This window comes from Coregonus lavaretus (genome assembly GCF_964263955.1).
Source record: "Coregonus lavaretus genome assembly, chromosome: 33".
NCBI lineage: Eukaryota > Metazoa > Chordata > Actinopteri > Salmoniformes > Salmonidae > Coregonus > Coregonus lavaretus.
In genome coordinates, this window is record NC_140020.1 from 35,937,913 (window position 1) to 35,953,921 (window position 16,009).

The 16,009-nt window shown below is 44.1% G+C and overlaps 1 protein-coding gene across 1 annotated transcript in view; it reads right to left on the minus strand.

The window, feature by feature from the left end:
- Positions 1–16,009, minus strand: part of LOC311108421 (utrophin-like) — a gene marked incomplete at both ends in the record, with an annotated part of 261,765 nt that overhangs the window by 90,399 nt on the left and 155,357 nt on the right. Inside the window, 4 exon segments of the mRNA XM_084151044.1 lie at positions 814–888; positions 1,596–1,657; positions 9,140–9,200; positions 15,793–15,871. Of these exon segments, the coding sequence (XP_084007170.1) occupies positions 814–888; positions 1,596–1,657; positions 9,140–9,200; positions 15,793–15,871 (277 nt within the window).

The following is a 16,009-nucleotide window of genomic DNA, read 5'->3' on the forward strand; positions in this document are numbered from 1 at the left end:
CAACAAATTTATGTTACAGCTACTGCAGCCCACGGCTCAGAGTTAACCTAATTAGCTGTTTAAGGGGAATCTTGCTGTGTGAGTGTGTACGAGACACACACACACAAACACACACGTCTCACAGTTGGGGTCCATGGAGGGAAAACAAAACACCTGCTAACGGGAAGGGGTTTGAGGAAAATATACTGACTCATTCCCTCTCTCTCTCCTCCCTCTCTCGCCCTCCTTCCCCTCCCTTCCACCCTCACTCACTCACTCTCTGTTTCAGAGCACACATTAAGCCAGAGTAATAACTAATAATAAATAAAACACCTCGGTAATTATGGTAGAGAGCCTGGTCCAGTCCCAGCAGCAAGGTACAGACAGTACCCAGAGGATCAGGTGATCATATTTCTCCACACACTCTCAGAAGCCAACAGGGAATAACTAACACAATGATAGCTATAGCCAGCTGGTTATTGTAGAAGACAATTTGTTCCCTTTCGGAATGAAACAGACAGCGGCACAGGTGGATTCTCAGCTAAACAAAATGATGGTCACACATACAGGTACACACAAACTCAATCACATACCTGCACACACACGCACACACCTGCAAAGTGGGATGGACATATTTCTAAATAAGCCCCTCCATGTCAGACTAGAGCCAAAATGTTTGGCAGTAGATCAGGTCATTAAGGCATCTGATGCCTTGCACCTGGACTATGTTGTGAATAGGTGAGGAGGGAGAAGATACTGATGGCACAGGAATCTCTGCAGCCTGAGGACATTTAGGTGAGGTGTGTGTGTGGGTGTAGAGAAAAGGAAACTTACAGCATAGTGCTTTCTGTAGCCTGCGGATCTTCATGGCTGTTCTGTAAGCGGAAAATCTCACGTTGTTCAGGTCGGCTAAAAGAGAGAGAAAGAAAGATAGAAAGAGAGAGAACAGAGGGAGGAAATACATCATACAGAATGTATAATAGCAGTCTGACACACGGGCATAAAATAACTGGAAAGGTGGGGAGACATGAAATAATGATGTCAAACTGGAAACCTATTGAAAATATGTGCTGTATTGTCATTTATATATGGTCACACAGGGATGGCTGGAAATGACTGGTAATTGGGTTAATGAGTCCTCTCTCGGAGGAGTGGAGTCCTATTTGTTGAGTGTTGGCCTTCAGGAAATGGTCCCAGAGTTTCACAGCTTATTACTGTATGAAAATGTATGCACTCACTAACTGTAAGTCACTCTGGATAAGAGAGTCTGCTAAATGACTAAAATGTAAATGTAAAAAATTACTGATCCATCTGCTCATTAAAGAACAGTAACACTCGCCACCGCAATAGGATGACTACATAAATATGGATGTTTACAGTCAGTGTGAGTGGGTTGTGAAAGTGTGTGCATGTGTGTGTGTGTGTGTGTGTGTGTGTGTGTGTGTGAGAGAGAGAGCGAGAGAGAGAGGGAGAAAGAAAACGCGAGAGAGAGAGAACTTTGCAGCTACTGTGTGGTGTAAAATGTGTGTGGAGTGAATGTGATTTTTTTGTGATTACATGAGTGGAGTGGAGTCTGTGTGTGTGCATGCATGTCTGGTTGTCCATGTGTTCCATACCAAGCGATTGGTAAAGCTCTGTCATCTTTGGATGGTCCCAGCAGGTAGTCTGAGTCTGGTGGCTGGAAAACAACAGGGGATAACGATAAGGATTTTGTCACACACACACGCACACGCACACATCAATTGCTCTGTGCAATCACAGTCTAGACAGCCTACCTGTTTTCTTATCGGCTCAAAGATAGAGGCTCATGTATACAAATCCGAAACGCGGATTTGATTGTGATTACCAAAGCATACAAATCATCCAGGAAGCCTTCAGAGTGACGCACAAGGAGAACACACACACCCCTCTCACACACACCCCTCTCATCTCCACATGCCCCCACTCAATATGGTACCTAGCAAATAAAGGTTAAATACAAAAATATTTAAATAAAACACACAGCCAGGTCCCCTGGGCTACAAGGGGAACGTGTTGACATCTCGCCCCCGTTCTGTTTACATTTCAGCTTCTGAGAAACGCCTTCCGGCGCAGACTGCACAGACAAAATAACCCAAATGAACAAAAATAAACATAAATTGCAATAAAAACGCAAAGAAACAACAAAAAAAACGGATCTGATCAAGGAGAGAGAGTCATGTTGAGTTTAGTACTCCAGAAGGCAACATTGATAAGCAGGAGTGGGGTTTGTGTCAGTCTGTCTGCTGCACTGCTTCATTTGATCAGGGAGCTGATTTATATTGGAGTGATTCTCCGCTTCAGAGAAATATACCTGCCTATACCCACACTGGTATCAAGGGACTGTAATGTTTTAACGCTGTAAAAGGAGGTGTGGGTTCAAAATTAGACGTATGTTCTGTTGTGAACGCCAGTGTCTCTGTGATTAGGTTGTCGTAGAGGAGACTGGCTCCACAGAGAGAGAGACAGAGAGAGAGAGAGTTGGGAAGAGAGTGAGAGAAAGAGAGAGACATAAAGAGAGAGAGAGAAAAGACAGGGTGGCTAGTGAAGTGCTGACAGTAGAACACAGGGGAGACTGACTACAGAAGCCATCAGCAGGTGTTCATCCCTATTCATCATGCTCTGAAATGGCTGACACTTTCACACCTTCCTCCACAAACACGCACGTCTTGCACTGCAAATATCACTGGAGCACAGCTCAGAGTGTCTTTTTTAGCTGTCCTACATTAGACAGGGCCTGATTCAATCATGGTCGAGCTGGTATTATTGTGTCCCAGTGAGGATTTGGACACCAAGCCATCAGAAATGGATTCACATCTCCTCTTGTTCGAACAGCTTGAATATTTAGCCGCGGTTGTGGCATAAGCGTGTATACACACATGCATGCACACGCGCACATACACGCACACAAACACGCCTAGGCTATACAAGCGTGCACAAAACTCCTGTCAACAGCAGTCTGAGAAATTACAATAAATGTTGCAATTTCGCTAAGTGTGTAGGAGGCACATCAAAGAGAAGCCAGCCTTAGACCCAAAGATGAAACACACAGAGTTGACTGATCTGGAAACCCACCTGTGTCTTGCCACAATGTATTCAGACCAAAGCAGCAGAATGAAAAACACAGCACAAAGGACACTGGCTCAATCAACAAATGGACTACACTAGCTGCCACAAATCCCAAATCAACAAAAATAAACATCATTTGAACTAAAAACGCAAAGAAACAACATCAAAAAAACGGATCTGATCAAGGAGAGAGAGTCGTGTTGAGTTTAGTACTCCAGAAGGCAACATTGATAAGCGTTGACTGATCTGGAAACCCATCTGTGTCTTGGAAACCCACCTATGTCAACAAATGGACTACACTAGCTGCCTACTACCTCTGCTGGATCTGGATCGGCAATTTAGGACTGTCATCATGAAGACAACCGACAGAGTTGTCAGGTTCTAACTTTCCTCAATCATCCCTACCCTCTCCCTCTGCCATCGGTCCTCATTTATCCTCAGAAACTCCCAAGTTTAAGATAACCTGCAGTAACCTTAACAAGGACAAAGCTGTGATGCATGTACACATGCTAAGGCTTGAAGAATACAAGGATCACACAGACATTCAGGTCCCGGAATGTGAAAGAGATAGTTTGGCACCAAGGAGTTTTAGAATCGGTCTTCACTAGTTACCACAGCCACAAAGTCAAAATTATGGCCAAACACCACCTATTTCTAAGATGTATCTTCTTAAAATCTGATTTTAAACTTAACCCTAACCTTAACCACACTGCTAACCTTATGCCTAACCTTAAATTAAGATTAAAAAGCACATTTTTGTTTCTGAATTTTTATGATATAGCCAATTTTGACTTTGTGGTAACTAGTGACAACCCTAGAATCTCTCTGATTTGAAGAACCACACAGAGATTCATCTTCCTAAACAAGCAGTTAAGGTTAGCTGTTTTGACGCTACTTCCTGAAAGGACCGAAGGGGCTTGGTAGTGCCATATAGAATTCGGCATTCATTATCAAACCCGGTTTGAGAGTTAGTGTTTTCCATGTGTGCATCAATGGTTCCTTTATATTTTATTCTACTTGTAATGCCTATTGGAATGTAATTGTTGTGGAATATCTGGTGCCAACATGGAGGATATAACAGCTTTGGGTAATGAGCTCAGACAGGAACTCAGAGATCAGCACCACTGGTGTTGATTTGTTGAAGGTACCGAACTGTCTGTTCAAGCAGTTGGCACACAGTTCGGACACTCATCGGTGCCACACTAGACCTGCAACCAGAGGTCTCTTCATAATATCCAGGTCCAGAACAGAGGCTGGGATACGCACAGTATTAAATAGAGCCATGACTACATGGAACTCTCTGCCACCCTAGGTAACTCAAGCTAGAAATACAACCAGATTCAAACAACAGATAAAATAACACCTTACGGCACGACGGGGACTGTGAAGAGAGACAGACATTTTTATGTATTTTGTATTTCATTTTTGCATTGTATTATATGTGATACGTGGTTGAGTTACGACTGCGATATATGGTTGTCTCACTTGGCTATCTTGAGATGAATGCACTGGCTGTGGGTCGCTCTGGATGGGAGCGTCTGCTAAATTGTAATGTAATTGTAGTGTTATGTATATTGTGTATTTTATTTGTTGTGTTTTGAATCCTGTTTGGACCCCAGGAGCAGCAGTTCATTGGGGATCCTAATAAATACTACTATTCATCAGCAGGGAATGAGTGAGTGAGTGATATAGAGAGCAGCACTTAACATTTCCCAGAAAACGTCCTTAAATGACATCTCTGAGTGAACGTCATTAAAACGGGCCCCTGGGATGGAATACTGCCTAAAACCTAGGAAACTCTACATTTTATGTAATCAATAAGCTACAGGAAAGTGCTGTTTACAAGAGTGTGTAAAGTAGTGGCAGAGTAGTGTGAATAGAATGACAGAGGTGAGTCTGTTACACTGCTTCTCCCTGGCTCCAGGTTGCCTCGGATACAGGGTGCATAATCACAGTGTTTAGAATCATCTGCAAAATGACTACTTCCCCTGGCATTTCCTGTTTGGCTTGGCCAAATACTTATTTTCCACCATAATTTGAAAATAAATTCATAAAAATCCTACAATGTGATTTTCTGGATTTATTTTTCTCATTTTGTCTGTCATAGTTTACGTGTACCTATGATGGAAATTACAGGCCTCTCTCATCTTTTTAAGTGGGAGAACTTGCACAATTGGTGGCTGACTAAATACTTTTTTTCCCCACTGTATATGCACACAGCTTTTGGACATTTGCATAGTTAATTGTTTAATTGCAGCATTCACTTCCAGCATTTTAATCAATTTCTTCATTTCCTGCACTAATGTGTTATCATCTGGCTAGCAGTTTTTTACTGGCGATAAAAATGGATGCCATCATTTTTTCCAAGTCATTACAGAATTATTTAATGTAACATATCAAACATTAAACCTTGTAAGCAATTCATGGTAATTCATGGTAACCTCGTAAACAATTCATTTAGACCCAGAGTTTATTTGAAACAGCCATGTATTTGCTCAAATGTGTGCCGTTGCCCGGCTATTAAAAAGGGACAAGCAGCTATTTGAAAGACTGCTTTTAATTGAAGTTGTACAGTATAGGTGAATTTGTCCAAATACATTTGGTTCCCTAAAAGGGGGGGACTGTGTACAAAAAGTACTGTAAATTCTCAACAATTCACTGAATATGGATGTATATCTGACAAATTAAAGCTGACAGTCACTTTAACTTCATAGTACAGAGCCAAAAGAACAAAACATTTGTCACTGTCCAAATACTTTTGGACCTCACTGTATATAATTGGATGCAATGTAGATATACTGTATATTGGGTTAATGCACAAAAGCAAACATCCAGGTTAGTCAACCCAAACATTTTCATTTAAAATTAATTGGAACCAAAAGTGTAGGCGGTAAGCCTCAGTTTATGTAAAGCTAGGGGAAACACTGAGCTCTGCGCGGTGTAGTGATGCTCCATCAACTCCCAAAGACAGAGTCACAGAGTCATAGACGTCAGTCACGGTGTGAGGAGGACATTGTCTCGGTCACCCAGGACACGTTCATGAATAATCATGAGCAGTAGATTACTAAACATTTAAAAATATTCGGGAAATAGAATTAGGGAAATATCTGCGACTCAGGGAGACTTTTCCTGCCTCTTCTGTGACTGTCCTTGTGGTAGACTTATCTCCAACCAGAAGTGATAAGTGCCTGCATTCTCCAATTGACATATTCCAAATACATTTTTCCTCTACTCCTCCTCCCCTCAACATTTTATAATTTTTTCTCTCCTCTTCTCCTTTGCATTTAAAAAATGTTTCAACCCTTTGAATTGTCGCAACTTAATTAAAGTAATTTGATGAGTCACTGCGGACGCAAACCCAACGAAGACATCCTGATGGGCGCTCACACAGAGGCGTGAGCACACACAAACCCATACCACACATGTCACGCAGAGTGTAATGTGAAGCTCAAGCTAGCTCTTATGTTGGCAGAAGAGAGTGGCAGTCCAAAATTATACCCTGACAGCGTTCTGGACGTCTGAGCCAGAGGTCAGCTGGGGGTCAACTAGGATGGCAGAGTGGCGGGTGGCGAGGTGTCCGTGTGTAACCGTTTGATTTGCCAGTGTGTCGCTTCTCCTGGGGAGGGGAGGGGCGGGTGTAAGGCATGGTTTAATCAGTGGCCTTTGTGCAATCGGGCCGACGAGAAGTGGGATGAGAGAGAGAGAGGTGGGAGGCCAGAGCCAAATTAATGTGTCAAAGCCTGATGTTGGAGTCACGGTAATGTCACTGCACTGTAAGTGACCTACGATTAGCCCTGTGAAGGCTGTGGTAGAGTTTTGAATTCACTCAGAGGGGTCAGGGAGGGCAGTCAAATACATTTGAGAGATGTTTAATCACAGACCACAGCAGTGGCAGTAGCTCAGTGTTTTAGCTCCCGGCGGTGGCATTCTTTTGAATGAGATGAAAACCTCACAGTGTTTGGAATTTGAGGGAGGCTTTCAATAGGCTGATTTCTCGTCCTTTCTCCCCTTCTTATAGGGTCACTCAGGATGAATGTGAGTGGGGCTCAGCTAAACCTGTGGTCAAGTTGTTGTGCTACGTAATACAGAGTCAAGAATGGTACATTTGGCGGTGAGTAGCAGGAAAGTGTGTGTGTGTGTGTGTGTCTGCGTGTGTGTGTGTGTATGTGTGTGTGTGTGAAGGGGGACCCAGGGTTCAGTGGTCGGCCGCTCAAGGAGGGCCAACACCTGTGATCACAGGAAGCTGTTGTTGATTGCAGAGTTCTAAGCCTGTCCTCTCCTCTCTTCCAAGCCTCTTGCTGCTTTCATCTCTGATGCTTTCCAGTGCAAAGCTCCAGGGCTAAACAAATTGCAGGTGTTCACAGGGATGTCTCCCTCTCTCACTCAGTATCTCTCTCACAACCTGTTTCTGTACCTCTACCTCCTTATCATCCCCTCTCCCTCCTTCATCCTCACCCCATCTCTCTCCGACTGTCCTTTCCTATTAATCACTATTTTTCTCTTTCTACTCATAGCCTATTCCCCCTCAGGAGACTGAAAATATTTGGCATGGGTCCTCAGATCCTCAAAAAGTTATACAGCTGCACCATCGAGAGCATCCTGACTGGTTGCATCACCGCCTGGTATTGCAACTGCTCGGCCTCCGACCGCAAGGCACTACAGAGGGTAGTGCGTACGGCCCAGTACATCACTGGGGCCAAGCTTCCTGCCATCCAGGACCTCTATACCAGACCTCTATACCAGGCCCTCAAAATTGTCAAAGACTCCAGCCACCCTAGTCATAGACTGTTCTCTCTGCTACCGCACGGCAAGCGGTACCGGAGCGCCAAGTCTAGGTCCAAAAGGCTTCTCAACAGCTTCTACCCCCAAGCCATAAGACTCCTGAACAGCTAATCATGGCTACCCGGACAATTTGCACTGTCCCCCCACCCCCACCCCCACCCCGTCCACTTTTTTACTCTGCTGCTACTCTGTTTATTATTTATGCATAGTCACTTTAACTCTACCCACATGTACATATTACCTCAATTACCTCGACTAGCCGGTGCCCCCACACATTGACTCTGCACCAGTACCCCCCTGTATACAGCCTCCCTACTCTTTAGTTATTTGCTTTTATTTTTTTTGCTTAACATTTTTTAAATTTGTTTTACTTTGCATTGTTGGTTAAGGGCTTGTAAGTAAGCATTTCACCTGTTGTATTCGGCGCATGTGGCAAATAAAATTTGATTTGATTTGATATCCTTCTCTCTCAGTATATTTCTCTCTCAGTTCTCCCCATATCTCTATCCACCTGTCTTTCTCTGTCCACCTGTCTCTGTCTCTTTCTCTCTGCATGTGTCCAAGGTGCATTGAGACGGTCTGAAAGCCATCCTGAGTAGCTATCAGCACAACCCCCCCCCCCCTCTGCTTTTTTAATGGACCAACTGTCTGCTGCTTAGCTTGACTGTGAATGTATTACAATGGGCAATGTGACACCTATCTTAAGCTGTAATACCGCTGCTATAGACCGACTGTAAAAGGGTCCATGGATACTTTGTCATTATCAGAGGTATTATGCAAATCGAAAAGACCCGACAAAATTAATGAGCAACAGTTGACATTGCACTTCAAATCACTTCAAATTCAATTTTATGCTTGTGGAAATATTCAAGAAATTAAACCAACCCTTAAAGCTGAATACTTAATTGGTGAAACTGCAACGTCCATTTGGGATACTACAACAACAAAGAAGTTACTGCAAACAACTAGCACTTTTTTTTCAGCGGACGCTGCTCTCCTCCGTTTCTCCTCGCTTTTATCAACAAAACAAAACCAATAACAAAGGTGCTGGGGTGAACAGTGGCACCGTTTCCCCAAATGCAGATTCGATCTTTAAGGAAACTTTAGAGTATTAATAGAATCACGCACTCACAAGTCAAATTAACCGCCTGCATGTATGCATGTATGCATAAACACACACACACACTCCTCTTTCAAACATTGTTACACATGTAGTTACCATACAATAAGTATAAAGAAAGTGATTCTTATAGCAGGCATAAGCAGCATGTTTACAGTAAGTGTTACTCACTTTATGTAGTATGGAACCTCATTCTGAGAGACCGCCCTCTGCCACGGGAGCTGCACAGAGGCTGTTGAGAAAAAGAAGAAGGAAAATAAACCATATAAATATAAAAAAGTGTTATTTGCAGCACAGTCATCCTTTTAGTCTCTCAAGTCGTACGCTTCTGCAAATATCCACTAATAGTTCCATAATACAAATGGAATTGTTGTACAAATACGATTCCCACTATGCATGAAATTGAAAAAGTAATGGGTATAACTCTTGGACAGTGAGAGCGAGGTAAGACGGCCGTATCTGTGAAAAGGTGCTGCGTCGTCTAAATAACCGGTTAATGTATTCTAACAGCACGTTATTGTTAGACTACACAGATAAAAGGGCAGAACAAACGGAGAGAAGGAAAGCGGATGAGTTAGCTGAACTTCAAAGCCCAAACACAACCAATAGACTGACAGGACATCAAATAAAAGCTGCCAAATGTGATGACACAAGACTTTACGAGCTGTCGTAAGCCATTCACAGAGAGGCACTCAGAAGTTGTTGATGGATGCCTTTCCCTACCCTGTATACGCCTACCCTACACACACTCCCTGCTTATTAGCTAGATCGAAACGGTGGATGAATGGAGGGATAGATGGAGGATAGATACTCTCTATATTTTTTGAAATAAACAGACAGACGGCTGGATGGATGGATGGACGGACAGGCAGACAGTTTGTTGAACCCTTAGATGAAACCAAGTTCTTAAAATACAAAAACATTTATAATAACAATAGTCACATGCGCCGAATACAACGGGTGTAGACTTGTACCATGAAATGCTTGCTTACAAGCCCTTCCCAACGATGCAGAGTTAAAAATAGGAAAAATACAAATAGTAACACAAGAGGAATAAAATACACAAGAATTAAGCTATATACAGGGAGTACCAGTTCTATATCACTGCAGGGGTACGAGGTACTTGAGGTAGATACACGTATGTACATAAAGGGAGGGTAAAGTAATTAGGCATCAGGACTATACCGATACCAGGTTTGGTATCTCGATACTCAATACCATCACAACACTCTATACCAAAACGATACCAGGGCAAAACAAGAAGGTATATTAGCCAAAGTCACAGAACGGCATTCAATCGTTGGGCATCCTTTGAGAATATTTTTCAGAGAGAGCCATGTATGCATTAATGAATCAATTATACAATCATACAATCAATTTGACTTCGTTTTGACCAATCTAACTACACAACAACATAATGGTAATCATTTATTTGGATGGTAAATCTCTATTGATAAACTGGTTGAATAAAGATGTAGCCTAGGCCTATTCACAATACAGGTGAATGCATATTCAATAGGAGTGTGCATGCATTGAGTTATTGAGCTTGTTTTTCCTGATTTCATGGGGCTACAGATGACAAACAATCTGTTTCCCTTCCATTTGGGACTTATTTTATCGTACTGCTCTTTAACCAGTAATGACGTCATTCACGTGGCAAGAGGGGGGCGGCCCTTCGGAGCCTATGGTTGGGGCCCTATTTTCACACAGTCAGTTGTGGCAATAGATACATCTTTGGGAGAGACGTAAGAGAGAGACCGATTAAGTTAAGGAATAAAGTTTGGGTGGCAATCAGCTTTGAAATCAGCATATCTTGCAGTATGGTTTGCATATTACCACAAACAAAGTACTAGGGTAGTGAATTGTTGTTAGCTGCCTTCAGCTGTAAGCTAGCAAGGAAAGTTAGCCAACAAAGCTGGAAGCTACCGGTATCGTCTTGCATTTGAACGTGTTCTAGCCTGTATGGATTTTATTTTTAGAACAGTAATGAACAGTTTCAACATTTGTACATGGCGTGTCACATTATTAAAGTGTTTTAACTTCTGTGCAGCTTGACAGAGCTAACATGATGCAACCCAGACTCCAAGTGCAAGCTAAGTGGAGCAGGCATGGTGCACTCGCGTTATAAGGGGGACATCGGCTGCGCTGATAGACAGACCTGATTCGTGAGACACATTTGACAGAAGTACCAAAGGTAAAACAAAATCTAGCACCGAACCCTTTTTCACATTCTAGTATTGACGTACAGAAGTTTCAGTATACCAACACTAATCAGGATAGATTATAATAAGACTCAAATAAAGAACAGAGTAGCAGCAGCATATGATGATTGTGAAAGTATGTGTGTATGTATGTGTTGGTTTGTGCGAGAGTGTCAGTGGGTGTATATATTGTGTATATATAGTCTTCTGAGTGTGCATAGTCAGTGCAAGATAGGGTCAATGCAGATAGTCTGGGTAACCATTTTATTAACTATGGTTAACTTATGGTTATTTAGCAGTCTTATGGCTTCGGGATAGAAGCTGTCTCGGAGCCTGTGGGTCTGAAAGCCGATGCTCTTGTAATGCTTGCTGGACGGTAGTAGAGTGAACAGTATGTCTATGGCTGAAGACTTTGGCAATTTTTTGGACCTTCCTCTGATATAGAGGTCCTGGATGGCAGGGAGCTCAGCCCCAGTGATTCACTGGGCTTTCAGCACCACCCTCTGTAGCGCTTTGCGGTCGAGAGCGGTATATTTGCCACACCAAGCGGTGATGCAGCCAGTCAAGACGCTCTTAATGGTGCAGCTGTATAACTTTTTGAGGATCCGAGGACCCATGCACAATCAGCTCCATGGTCTTACTGAGGTTGTCAAAGCTGTTGTCCTGGCATCACACTGTCAAGTCTCTGATCTCCTCCCAGTAGGCTGTCTCATCGCCGTCGGTGATCAGGCCTACCACCACTTGTTGATGGTGTTGGAGTCGTGCGTGGCCACGCAGTCGTGGGTCAACAGGAGTGCAGGAGGGGACTAAGCACGCACCCCTGAGGGGCACCCATGTTGAGGGTCAGCGTGGCGGAGGTGTTGTTGCCTACCCTCACCACCTGGGGCCAACCCATCAGGAAGTCCAGGATCCAGTTGCAGAGGGAGGTGTTCAGTCCAAGGGTCCCGAGCTTGGTGATGAGCTTGGAGGGGATTATGGTGTGGAACACCTAGCTGTAGTCTGTGAACATAATTCTCATAGTTATTTCCCCTCTTGTCCAGGTGGGAGAGAGCAGTGTGAACTGCAATTGAGATTGCGCCATCTGTGGATCTGTTGGGGCGGTATGCAAATTGGAGTAGGTCCAGGGTGTCTGGGATGATGCCGTTGATGCATGTAATGACCAGCCTTTCAAAGCGCTTTATAAATACAGATGTCAGTGTAAGGGGAATATAGCCATTTAGGCAGATTACCTTTGAGTTATTGGGAACAGGGACAATGGTGGTCAGCTTGAAACATGTTGGCATTACAGACTGGGACAAGGAAAGATTGAAAATGTCCGTGAAGACACTTGCCAGCTGGTCTGCGCATGCTCTGAGAATGCGCCCTGGTATTCCATCTGGCCCGGCGGCCTTGCGGGTGTTAACCTGTTTCAAAGTTTTACTTACATCGGCCACAGAGAGCGAGATCACACAGTCATCTGGAACAACAGGGGCTTTCATGCAAGACTGTTGTTTTCCTCGAAGCGAGCATAAATGGCATTTAGCTCATTTGGGAGTTCTGCGTCACTGGGCATCTCACGGCTGGGTTTCCCTTTGTAGTCTGTTATAGACTGCAAGCCCTGCCACATCCGACGAGCATCGGAGCCGGTGTAATAGGATTCCACCTTCCTCCTACATTGTCCTTTTTCATGTTTGATGTCTCGTCGGAGGTCGTAGTGGGCTTTCTTGTATGCATCCATGTCCCGTTCTTCGTAAGCGGTAGCTCTAGCCTTTAGCCCAGCGCGGATACTGCCTATAATCCATGGTTGTTGGTTTGGATAAGTTTGTATGGTCACTGTGGAGACATCATCGTCTATGCACTTATTGATGAAGCCTGTGACTGATATGGTAAACTCCTCAATGCTATCGGATGAATCATGGAACATATCGCAGTCTGTACTAGCAAAACGGTCTTGTAGCCTCACGTCTGCTTCATCAGATCACTTCTGTATTGAGCGCGTCACTGGTACTTCCTGTTTGAGCTTTTGTTTGTAAACGGGAAGCAGCAGGATAGAGCCGTGGTCAGATTTGCCAAAGGGAGGGCAAGGGAGGGCCTTGTATAAAAAAAATGTGGTAGAATAATAGTGGTCTAGCATTTTGGCGCCCCTTATGGCATAGGAGACGTTTTTAAGTCTCCCTGCATTAAAGTTTCCTCCCAAAAGATGTCTCTGGGTGTGCGGTTTCTTGTTTGTTTATGGCCCCATTCAGTTCGTTCAGTGCCAAAGTGTTGTTGGCTTGTGGTGGGATGTAGATAGCCTTGATAATTTGGATGAGAACTCTCTTGGTAGATAAAAAGCTCTACAGCTTGCCATGAGGCATTCTATGTCAGGTTAGCAAAAGCTTGAGTTTCCTTCACACTGGAAGCGGTGCACCAGTTGTTGTTTATGAAGAGGCAGACCCATCCCCCTTCCCCTTGTGTCGCTGCATGGAGAAATCATTTAGTTCTATATTCATAGATTCAGCCAGACAAGTTTCTGCAAAGCATATAATATTGCTAGCTTAACCACTAAATTATTCTGTCATCATTGAAGTCGTTAGTGGTAACGAGAGGCACTAGGGGTGTTGTACCAAACAAAGTAATCAGCGATTGGATCGTCTAACCAATCAGAGTATCATAGCCAATGGGGGCAAATGTTCGAACTACCGCTTTACCCACGTGTGTTCTGGGTCTGGCCCAATCCATTGGTTTCTGGACCAATCAGACAGCCCCGAATGTGTTCGCATTCAGTGAAGGGTCGGGGATGTACTCAGATCCAAACTTATTGCGGAGAAGAAACTGTCGTCCGTGGGCGTGGCGTAGCATTTGGCCGGAGCAAGGAGTCTGGGTAGCCAGGCAATTATAATGCAGCTTTTCAAGTCTCTCTGATAGAAGACTCTGGAACGAAGCTCATCCATCTTATTCTCGAGCGACTGGACATTTGCCAATAAAACGGAGGGGTGTGCCAGTCAATTTTCTCTTAGTCTCTGTCTCAACAGGACTCCAGCCCGTCTGCCACGTCTACAACTGCAGTGTTTTGGTAAAGCCCATGAAAAAAAGGAATAAGGTCTGATGTAAACAAGGGTACAGCTATCGGAGTCGGGTTTGAAGTCGAAATGTCAAAAAGTGCTTGGCGGTCATATGTGATAATAGTATGAACTTTAAGTACCATTTTTGGGTTGTTGATAAACACAAAAAAAGTAGCTAAATAGCAAAGTCGGGTTGAAACTTGTAAGATTTTTACCTTCTCCGTCGGTACCATCCTGTTACTATGAGAAGGAATGGTAGATTATGTCTATGAGAGATGAAAGGGGAGCCAGAATGGCATCTTGGCTGGTAGAATAACTCAGGTCTATGGACACACGACAGCTAAGTTTCCTCCCCGTCCCACCACCCTGTTATCATCACATGGAGGACATGTCAGAGCCAAATGGGGTAGATAAGAGAGGGTTAGATATGAGATGGAGATAGGAAAAGGGCATAGCAATGAAATAGAACACTAGTGTATAATTTGGAGTAAATGGGGATGGAAGGAGGGGATGAGCAGGGAGAGGTGTGGCTTTGTCTGTCGCTAATGATCTCTCTCTCCCTCCCTCCCTCTCTCCCCGTCTCCCTCCTTCGTTAACGACCACTGGTCTGAAAGGAGAGAAAGTCAGAGGAGAGTTGCAATTAAGCCTTTAATTATTCAAGAGTGAAGAACCTTGCCGCCTGCTTGAGTGTGTGTTTGTGTGTGTGTAATGCGTTCGGCAGACCGCACCATCCTCTGGAGAGCCCTGCGGTTGCGGGCGGTACAGTTGCCGTACCAGGTGGTGATACAGCCCGACAGGATGCTCTCAATTGTGCATCTGTAAAAGTTTGTGAGGGTTTTAGGTGCCAAGCCAAATTTCTTCAGCCTCCTGTGGTTGAAGAGGCTCTGTTGCACCTTCTTCACCACACTGTCTGCGTTGGTGGACCATTTCAGTTTGTCAGTGATGTGTACGCCAAGGAACTTGAAGCTTTCCACCTTCTCCACTGCGGCCCCGTCGATATGGATAGGGGAGTGCACCCTCTGCTGTTTCCTGAAGTCCACGATCATCTCCTTTGTTTTGTTGACGTTGAGTGAGAGTTTATTTTCCTGGCACCACACTCCCAGAGCCCTCACCTCCTCCCTGTAGGCTGTCTCGTCATTGTTGGTAATCAAGCCTACTACTGTTGTGTCGTCTGCAAACTTGATGATTGAGTTGTAGTTTTGCTTGGCCACGCAGTCATGGGTGAGCAGGGAGTACGGGAGGGGGCTGAGCATGCACCCTTGTGGAGCCCCAGTATTGAGGATCAGCGAAGTGGAGGTGTTGTTTCACTAGTCACTTTATTAATGTTTACATACTGCTTTACTCATCTCATCATGTATAGACTGTATTATATTCTACTGTATTTTAGTCAATGCCACTCCGACATTGCTCGTCCTAATTTTTATATATTTCTTAATTCCATTCTTTTACTTTTAGATTTGTGTGTATTGTTGTGAATTGTTAGATACTACTGCACTGTTGGAGCTAGGAACACAAGTATTTCACTACACCCGCAATAACATCTGCTAAAAAATTTGTATGTGACTAATACAATTTGATTTGATTTGATTTGGCTACTCACTGGATAGGAAGTGCTGGGAGGAAGGGCTAAAGTCTCTGTGGGCTTCCTGAAGAAGCTTCAGTCTCTCCTCAATGGCCACCTGCACACCAGAAAGAGGAGAGAGTTAGACACACACAAACACACACCTGCACCCCGCCAACACTATATTGACCAGCCGAGTGCGTGTGTGCGTGCATGCGCATTGCTGAGTGTCCTCACTGTGTGCAGTGACTCAGAC